This window comes from Drosophila bipectinata, chromosome 3L, assembly GCF_030179905.1.
Source record: "Drosophila bipectinata strain 14024-0381.07 chromosome 3L, DbipHiC1v2, whole genome shotgun sequence".
In the NCBI taxonomy this organism is placed as follows: domain Eukaryota; kingdom Metazoa; phylum Arthropoda; class Insecta; order Diptera; family Drosophilidae; genus Drosophila; species Drosophila bipectinata.
Genome location: NC_091738.1, coordinates 6,490,765 through 6,500,779, shown reverse-complemented (window position 1 = coordinate 6,500,779; position 10,015 = coordinate 6,490,765). Strand labels below are relative to the sequence as shown.

The 10,015-nt window shown below is 44.1% G+C and overlaps 3 protein-coding genes across 3 annotated transcripts; 1 reads left to right on the top strand and 2 right to left on the bottom strand.

Annotated features, from left to right (window-relative positions):
- Window positions 1–66: 66 nt before the first annotated feature.
- U4-U6-60K (U4-U6 small nuclear riboprotein factor 60K) lies at window positions 67–2,137 on the bottom strand. The gene has a single exon (XM_017245920.3). The coding sequence runs from the start codon at window positions 1,968–1,970 to the stop codon at window positions 327–329; it is 1,644 nt and encodes a 547-aa protein (XP_017101409.1). The 5' UTR covers window positions 1,971–2,137; the 3' UTR covers window positions 67–326.
- A 193-nt stretch (window positions 2,138–2,330) lies between these two features.
- On the top strand, window positions 2,331–4,233 carry LOC108128316 (putative RNA-binding protein Luc7-like 1). Its single transcript, XM_017245826.3, has one exon. It carries the CDS (start codon window positions 2,498–2,500, stop codon window positions 3,755–3,757), a length of 1,260 nt encoding a protein of 419 aa, XP_017101315.2. The 5' UTR covers window positions 2,331–2,497; the 3' UTR covers window positions 3,758–4,233.
- A 1,375-nt stretch (window positions 4,234–5,608) lies between these two features.
- Window positions 5,609–9,975, bottom strand: Edc3 (Enhancer of mRNA-decapping protein 3). Its single transcript, XM_070280544.1, has 5 exons — window positions 9,025–9,975; window positions 8,082–8,960; window positions 7,865–8,025; window positions 7,713–7,797; window positions 5,609–7,651 (listed from the first exon to the last, which is right to left on the bottom strand). Exons 1-5 carry the CDS (start codon window positions 9,537–9,539, stop codon window positions 7,339–7,341), a joined length of 1,953 nt encoding a protein of 650 aa, XP_070136645.1. The 5' UTR covers window positions 9,540–9,975; the 3' UTR covers window positions 5,609–7,338.
- Between the last annotated feature and the right edge of the window lie 40 nt (window positions 9,976–10,015).

Below are 10,015 nucleotides of genomic sequence, written 5' to 3'. Positions count from 1 at the left end.
TATATACAAATAATAATCGTATTTTATATATTACTTTGGGAACCTTCCATTAAGAATATGCAGCCATTTTACCAAAAATGTCGTGTTTTTTTTTTATTAACAAATTTCAATAAAAAATTCTTAAAATTTACAAAATGCAACATCGCTGCATCTGCCTTTCGCCTAACAAAAATAACAAATTGTGTTATACAAAACGAAAACTTGAATTGGTCGCAAGGACTTCCATGGGCTATTGTCTCTGAAACAACAAAAACAGTGGATGAGAGTGCACCCATAGGGCAGGTCGCGCCTACAGGCCTAAATACAATATAGTAATGATATTAAAATCAACTATCGGGCGACCAGAGCTTGAAGGTGCGATCGAACGACGTTGTGGCTATGTACTGCGAGTTGGGCGAGATATCCACCGAGATGACCTTGTTGTCATGGCCCTGGAGCGTCTTCAGTGGCTGCCATGTCTTGTTGGACCATATCTTTGTGGTGGAGTCGTAGGAGCAGGTGACCAGAAAGCTGCCACAGTCCTGCTGATACTTCACGTCCGAAATCAGATTGGTGTGCGCGGGAATGGTGTAGACAGGTTGACGGCGTCGCAAGTCCCAGATCTTGCAGGTATTGTCCTGCGACCCAGTGGCGATATGAAAGCCATTCGGGGAAAAGTCCACTCCAAAAACGGCGCCCAGATGACCCTCCAAAAACATGATGCACCGACCAGTACGCAGATCCCAGACCCGCCCAAACGCATCCAGTCCTCCCGTTACGAGGACACTCCCATCCGACTGGTAGCTTAAGCAGTGCACTGGCTTCGCGTGCCCCTCCTGATGCAGCACTTCTGTCTTCTGCTCCAGATCCCAGAGCCGCCAGCTGGAGTCGTAGCAGGCGGTGGCCAGGAAGCGGCCGGACGGATGGAAGGCCACCTTGGAGACGCGATGGGGCATGTGACCGGTGATATCGGCGATGGATTCCTCGTTGTTAAACCCCCATAGCTTGACGGCGCCATCGTGACCGCCCGACGCCATGGCTACCACATTTTCCTCATCTGCTTTAACGCCTGGGCGCAAGGCCACTCCACCGACGTAACTGGCGTGCCCACGAAGCGTTTGTTTCAGCTCGCAATCGGGCACGCTCCACAGCTTGCAAAGACCCGACCAGGAGGATGTCAGCAACAGAGTGGAATCCTCGCTGAAGGCTGCACTGCTCACGGGGCGTGTGTCACCCACTTGGGAGCACAGGGGCGCCAAGGATTGGAGCTTCTTCTGCATCTCGACCATGCGGCCGGCTCGTGTTGCACTGGGCACTTCCAGAGCATCCTTTGCGCGAATGAGGCGATCCCTGGCACGGGGCAGTGAGTAATCTGCAAGCCAGAGGCGAGCAATCCTGAGAGTGTCAGGACCCTCGTGATACCAGGTTGCCTCCTGTTCCCTCTGCTGGATCCTGCGCTCCTCATCGTCGGTCTGCTTTTTGCCGATGGCGTGCTCGCCAAGATTGGCAAGCAGTTCTTTGAGACGCCTTCTCCTCTCGGCCGGACCTTCTCCAAAGTAGCAGATGGGCTCGTTTAGCTGGCGCAGGTTGCTCTTGATTTCGGCGTCGTCCGTGGACACGTTTATTTGACGCGCCCTCTTCTTTCGTTCGAACTCGACCAGTAGGGCCACCTTGTCCCGCTCTATCTCCGCCTCCAGATCAAAGTAGTCATCGTCGATTTTATTGGCTAAAGTGGCTGCTGTGGGTGGTGGAGCGGGTGCCTTCAAGGAGCTAGTCTTTTTCGTGCTTTCCTCGTAGTCCTCATCGGAATCTATATCTTCCAGCTGGCCGCCTGTGCCGGCTATCGTTGTTGTTGTACCAGACGCCGGCGTGTTTGTTGTTGTTGTAGCCGACGCCGCGGCATTCTGACGCTTTCTCTCCGTTTCCTCCAGCGAGCCATAGTGGAGCGTGCGCTGCCGCTTAATGTACTGTATATCGTCGTCATCGGACATTGTGCGCCAATGGCGGTCGAAAAGAATTAATTTTAAACCAAAATTTCGCCAAAAAACGAAAGAATCAACAAAAATATCGCGCTTAATGAAAACGTTTTACAGGCTAGTGTTGGACAATGCACCGGTGGAGGGTCAGCGATGGCCGGCCACGTGCCTATCGGCGTATCGATAGATGCCGCATGCGGGTGGTAACCCTAAATTTATGAAAAATTCTACAATTTAATAGTTTATTTGAGTTTTTTTCTGCCTATTGCAGATAAATGTTCTTTTAAGAACAATTAATATAATCTAAAGAATCCTACCAAGCTACTTTTCTGTATAAATGCGTCCATGTTTAGCGAAAAACAAAAGTCTGGCCACACTACAGCTACACTTTTCATAGGTGGTACAAGATTGAGTGAAAATTTTCTCAACTATCCAATTTTTCCACACGCGCTCTCTACACACAAACGCAGAGGGCCATCAAACAACCTTTGATTTAGTTGTCACCGGAGTCGGTTCATTTTCAAGGGCATCGGCAACGGGAGATGAGCGGCCCGAATAACAAAATGTCGGCCACAGATCAGATGCGCGCTATGCTGGACCAGCTAATGGGGACGACGAGGAACGGGGACGAGCGACAGTTGAAGTTCTCGGACTCGCGAGTTTGCAAATCCTTTCTGCTAGACTGCTGCCCACACGACATCCTGGCGTCCACACGCATGGATCTCGGTGAGTGTCCCAAAGTGCATGACCTCGCTTTCCGAGCAGATTACGAGAGCGCCGCCAAGACCCGAGACTACTACTACGACATTGAGGCCATGGAACACCTGCAGGCATTTATCGCGGACTGCGACCGACGCACCGATTCGGCCAAGCAGCGTCTGAAGGAAACCCAGGAGGAGCTAACCGCAGAAGTGGCCGAAAAGGCCAACGCTGTCCACGCACTGGCCGAGGAAATTGGCAAGAAACTGGCAAAGGCCGAGGCACTTGGTGAGGCTGGCGAAGTGGAGGACAGCATGGAACTGATGAAGGAGATCGACGAGCTGAGGGCAAAGAAAATCAAGGCGGAGCACGAGTATCGCACCAGCATGCCAGCGTCCACCTATCAGCAGCAGAAGCTACGTGTCTGCGAGGTTTGCTCGGCGTATCTGGGCATCCACGACAACGACATCCGACTGGCGGACCACTTTGGTGGTAAGTTGCATCTTGGCTTCCTAACCATTCGCGAAAAGCTGATCGAGCTGGAGAAGACTGCAGCACCACGGAAGGCGGAGCTGAAACGAACGGGTAAGATGCCAGATCGTGACGAGGACAACCGCGGACGCAACCGATACTTTGTAGGTGGACGAGAACTGGATCGCCGGTCGCGAGTCCATCGCTCCCGGTCCCGAGAGAGGCAGCGAAACCGCGAAGATCGCCCCGAACGGGAGAGGGACCGAGATGGAAGGCAAAACGGCGCGGAGAAACCCGTGGAGAAGCCAAAGGAAGGCCCCGTAGAAGGAGAACGCGGGCGTCGAGATGATCGTGAGAGGCGGGATGACCGCGAACGGGATCGCGATGGCAGAAGAGACCGAGATCGCCACGGGCGCAACGACAGAGGCCGCTTCGGAGGAGGAGGTGGTGGTGGTGATCGGCGAGACGACCGACGCCGATCACGCTCCAGAGATCGATCACCACGTGGAGACCGACGCTACAACTACAACCACTTTAGAGACGGAGGCGGTGGCGGTGGCGGCGGCGGTGGTGGTGGTGGAGGCGGTGGTCGAAGACGCTCCTACTCCCGCGAGCGTTACTCCCGTCGCTAGGACCGCACACCGTCCAAATCCCGCCCAGCGCACGTACGTAACATTAATCACAACTACAACAACAATGCCACCACAATATAAGTTACTGAACTTTTGAAAAATACTTGAAACTACAACCGAATAACCATAGCTTACCTAATAAAGCGACCCAACATACAATTTTTGACTTGCAGACAACCTCTTTGAATTGTTAACATTTCCGATCTTAGCTCCCACCTTTTAAACTAAAAAAAATCTTTAAAACAAGTCCCTAACACCTTAAATCTATACAGATGTAACTTTATTAAATATCTTAATTTTTTGTTGATTTTAAGAAATAATTAACTATTTGGCAGATCATTATGAGCCGCAGTGTTGCCAATTGTAGTCCTTTAAGATAGACAGCCAATCCTTGATATTCTTTTGTGTTTTGTATAGCTGTATAGATAGCTACAAGATGGTAACACATTATAATTATCCCAAAAAAAAAAACAAAACTCTCGACTAAATACAATTCTCAGCTCTTGATCGCGATTCTCCCAATCGAAACCAACTGAAGCGAAGTCGGCTCATTTGGGGTAAGCCTCCTCCTCCACCACATATACCATAAATCTGACTCTCTATCACAGCTCTGATCTGATTGATTTGATTTTGATATGATTTGATTTGTAACTTTAAAGCGTTTCTCTACTTTGAAGCTCGACACTTGCAGGCCATAACAGCTTCGGTACGTATTGAGTATTGAAAGGTTATCTATAAACAAGATTAGTTGTCTCGACAGACTTAGATAAGATCCGGTTAATATAGCTGCACTATAGCGCTTGGGTACGTATCCATTCTGGTTGAAGTTTCCTTTTGGAATTCCTAATGTTTTGGTATTATATAATCGTTTCTGGGTACGTATTAATGTTAGAAGATCACGACTGTGGTACGTATATGTCTAACAACATTGATAACTTCTCAAAAAAAAGCAGTAGGGGTTTCTCGGCGATCCAGATCCCAACGTACGTATCCTTCTCTCTCTATCTCTCTCTCTAAATCACAAAAAAAAAAACAAAAAATAAAAAAAAACAAATTAAATTAAAAGATTTCATCACCAAGCAAATATGAAAATATTATTTTACAATCCTCGTAGCTGCCAAGAGGCATAAGATCTGTTTTTAACCATATCTCCTCCTCTGTTATCGGTTCGCTGCATCGGGGTCACAGTTCAGGCTCAAGCTCAAGCTCAGCACATTTCAGTACTGTATTATGTGAGTATTCGGGTCACTAATCTCTCTGATTACAATCCCAATCTCAAGCTAATTTTGATCATCAAGGACCAGAGAGACAGAGACTGTTTATTAAAGGATAGTGGGAGTTGTGAGAGCAGTGTAAAGAGTGGTTTAAGTTTGGCCCCCCAATTTGACCTTCCGTGGGTAAGAATTCGATCGAAAATGATAAATGATAATGCTAATTGAATTTTCTAACTACCTACTATATAATATCTATTTCCAAAATCTATTGTTTTTATATAATCGTAAGTCTCTACAACACACTTTTCACACTCTTTTTTTTAATTTATAAACTACACACAAGACACTCGGAATTATAAAGTAACTATTATTATATGGTATAAGTGGATTGTAATAAAATTGCACTTGAATTATGAGAAAAAAAAAATGATATAAGAATTTTAATTGTACAAGGTTTTAAAGATGTGGTTTATAATTAAGAAGTTATAGGAAGAATTATTGGAAGATATGGAATTAATCACAAGGTAATGTATATTTACTTTAAAGGCGGGATTAGAAGAAGTTGTGGATTGTTCTTAATAGATCTGATAGATAATTAATATATCTAATTCCCCCCACCCAATAAAATACAAATATATTTCCATGAGAAGGCTTCTCGGTGTTGGTTTGTATATTTTTTAAATATTGCTGTTTAGTTTTGAAAGGATTTCATTTTGTATTTTTTCTTTTTTTGATCCGTTTTCTTATTCTTTTCTTTTTTTCTTGATTAATTTACAATTTTTGTTCCAAAAGAGAATTTCTGTACAATTTGTTGTCTTTTTTGTATAATTTTAAAATTAGGTTTTCAATCTTTTATCGTTTAACAATTTCAATTGGCCCGAAAATAGATGTTTTGTTTTTACAATTTTAAAGCATTCCCAAAATGTCTGGATGTTTGTATGGTTTTTTTTTTTTGGAATTTATAAGTAGCTGTTGCTGTGGCATGGAAAAACCTTCTCATCTGCTCTCCTTTAACATCTCCTCGAGGTCTTTTATAACTCTCCTTACGCCTAACTCAAAACAGTCAGTGCGGTGACCAAATAACCGATTGGACGTCGGCTTGGTCCGCAATCAACTCTCTATATTATATAATTATTTGATGGTTTTTAGGAAATTGAATTTTCAGATGATCATCAACATGATTGGAATTTAGAATCTACTTGTGTGTGTGTGTTTTGGTAATCTTTACAATTAGAATTATTATTTATACAACAATTGGTTTAGTTTGTGGGTTGCTGGATTTAAGTTTTTTGTTGGCTGCCTCGTTGCAACCTGTTTAAAATTTTGCACTATTTGATTTGGATTTAATCTTATATAAAATTCATCGTTCTACAGTTAAGAGTATAAGTATTGTGTTGTGGTATTTCTCCTTAGTATTCGATGGGTAAAAAATTATGCTCTCGACTTTGTTTAGTTTTTTTTTTGCTTAAAGACACATTCTTAAATACGTCTACACAATAGAAAGTTTCCTCTCAGTATCTTTATCTTTCTTTTTTAAATGTTTAAACACTTGAATCTTACGGATCTAAATCTTAACCTAATCTGATTTGATTTATACTTGGATTTTGAATTCCACTTTATATCGTACAATAGTTGGTTGCTGCTCTTGCTTCGGATTTAATGCTTAAAATTAGACATTTAATTTGGCATTTATTGCGCATACTTTTCTTGATAATAATTAACATGATCTCTCTCTCTGAATTCTACAGATATTTACAAACAATTTGCCTGATTTTTGCTGATACGATTTATGATTACAAAGACCACTTGCGGGATGATTAAGGGAATAAAAAGAATCCTGTTTTTTGGATAAATGTTTTGAAAAAAATTCTGCGAGCGTGCGCCTAAACTAAAGCTTTTAAAACTTTTAAATGCTGGACTAGCTTTTAGAACCAAGGGCTACACAGTAATATGGTTTTGCTTAATTACAAAAAAAATCTAATAATAATAATAGTACAATTTGAAAGTTAACAATAATTGGTGGCACATGGCCAGGGGCAGTTTTTAAATATTTGAAAAAATTTGTAGATATAATAACTATGCTAATATGTGTGTATAGCCTAACAACTAAATATTTAAGCGGTATAGAACATAATGTTAAATCTGAGTAAGATATGAGAGAAGACCTTTAAGAGCTAGATTCACAGGAAACTGGACTTGATGATCATCACAAGTGTGCGGGTGTGTGTGTGTGTGTATTATTGTGTTTTGGTTATTTGCATACGTATGTTTTTTTTTTTAATTTTTTGATATATCTGATGATGCTATTTGATTTCTGTTATTAATGTTGGGTTTTGTTGTGTTGTTGTTTTTGTTGTTGTCGTTGTTTCAGTCCTTTGAGTGAATCGGTATCACATATTTATGTCCATAGGGACTTTTGTACTTAATGCCACAATCACGATAGAATTTATCCGGTATACCTAGATTACATAAATACAATTTGCCACAATTGTTCGTTGATGATGATGATGCTGTTGCAGCTGCTGCCGATGTGCTGGCAATCGGCGTTGGTGTGGCGGCAGCCGATGACGATGATGGTGCTGTTGATATGCCATTTAATGGTAGAATGGGTAGAATTGAGTACTTGATTGCCACATCGTTAATGCCACACGGCGGTGGGTCTATGGCAAGCACCGAAGCGCTGAAAAATATAAAACATTCTTGTTAGAAAAATATATATTTTTAAGGAAAATGATGCGAACCGATTAACACTGAGCCATTTTTTGATTGCATCTGACAGATTAGCTGTGTTTGTCGAGAGTATCACAAGGTCTGGCTTGGGCAAGGCTACAATAAGATAAAGATTAATTATTAAAACTCCTAATCTAGACCATAGATTCTAGCCAAAACCTACCGTCTACTGTGTGGACTATGACATTGTCGGTTGCCTTAAATAAAGAAATCTCTGGGCTATTACTGTGTTGCTCAAACAGTTGCACTTGCTCCACATACAGCAGCACTTTAAGACCATGGGAAGCCAGTTGGCGACCTGTAGCTGCTCCAATGTTGATCGTTCTGCAAAGAATCCTAATTTTAACAAGTCCTCTACCAAGAATGAAGGATCTATCTACCTCATGCTCTTGACACCATCGCAAATGATGGCAATCTTGGGCCATTGATGGTTGTTGGCCGGAGTCAACCGCCTGGCACCGCCCAGCAGAGTAATGGCCAGATCACTGGCCCCACGCGCCAAAATATCTATTTGCCTTTGCAGCGATAATCCGGCTTTATCGGCGCATATCTCGATCTTATTTCGAGCATAGGCTGGAATCGTTGGGATGATCAAGCCGTCGTCCGTAACGAAATCCTTGCTGCCATCAAACATAGTCTCAATCTGGCGCAACTGCAGCGGCTTACTGGCCAAAATGTTCTCGTCGTGTCGATACTTTTGCTCCGGCTGATGGTGGTGTTGGTTCACTAAGTGCCTGACCACATCCGGTTTCTGGTGGGTGTTCTCAATATCATCCCAAATAGCCTGCTTGTCGAAGAGTGCCAGATTGCCCTCAAAATCAAAGTCCTCGTTAAGTAGTGGATCCTCCGCTTCGCTGCCAAAAGTCTGCTGTTGCCGCATGCTACTCTCCCGCCGGATCCTGTTCCGTTTATTCTTTCCATTGCCATTCATATTTCCATTCGTATACGAGCCGTTGCCATTAATATTCTTCTTGGGATTGCCATTACCGTTTCCGTAACTGGAGGCGGCTTGTTTGTAGTAGCTGTCTCCATTGCTGACGATATCGATGGGCCTGGTGCTGCTCCTCGCGCCCTGAACCAAACCCGCAGCCTCGCCACTGTCCCCGCTGCTGCTGCAGTAGCTCTCTCGCGTATTGCTACCGTAGGCCGTGCTGCCCAGCTTGACCTCCACCTTGGCTGGAATCATATTGCCAAAGAAGGCGGCCACGCTACTCGGGGTCGTTGACATTTGGGGTTGGTGGGCACTCGACGACGATGTTCTGTTTTAGGAAAAAAAAGACCTTTGAGTTTCTTGAGGATATAACCATTAAACACATTAGTTACCTTCCATTGCATCCATTGGTCTCAATCAGCTTCAGTTGATGCATTTTGTCGCTGAGCGTCGAGTTGACGTTGCCGCCTGACCCGGATCCTCCTGGTCCTCGTCCATATCCATTGGCTTTTCCCCGTGGCGTCAATGGCACATCCTGATCTTGACTTTGCTGCTGTTGTTGTTGTTGTTGCTGCTGCTGTTGCTGGAGTTGAAGCTGCTGCTGCTTACCCAAAATATTGGAAAAGTGAGGCAACTTTACGGGAGTGGGTTTATTGATCACTGGCGGAGCCGTGTGCACATCTACATCCTGCTTAACGGGCTCGATGAGATCGATGCTCCGGATGTCCGTGCACTTGAGCACCACCTCCGCGTTCTGCTTCCGAAGGGGGACGCCATTCCGGAAGGCCCGTACAATGGTGATCTCCTCAGCGGATATTTGCTTGATCAGGCCTTGGAAAACACCGAGGACGTCGTCGCAGGCAATGGATACCGCACAACCGATCCAATCTTGATCCGTCAGACCCATGTAATTTGCTGTTGTTGTTGCTGCTGGCTTTTGGGGTTAGTCAATTGTATTTGTTTGTTGGCTTGGGCTTGGGAATTATGTTTGCCAGCGTTTCCAGTTGATAGCTGTTGCTGCTGCTGTTGTTTTTGTTTTTGTTGTTGTTGCTGTTGTTGTTTTCTTTCCTAATACGCAATTTCGCACCAAGTACGCACCACGCCGACCCCTCTGCTCCTCTTCTTCTTCTTCTGGCCCCCTTTTCTTAATTATTATAGAATGGAAAGTGTTCTTTAAGTTCTTATTTTCACTGGGCTCGGCTCAAAATTTCTATATTTGCCTGTATATTAAATGCACCAACAATTGCAACACTTTTTAACGCTAAAATTATCAGATTTCTCGTTTCATTTGGATTTTCACTGCTTCTGTGTGGCCGCCTAAAGTTTGGAAATGCCCAAGAAATACCAAAAGTCGGTGCGTGGCACTTGTCATGATTGTCACCT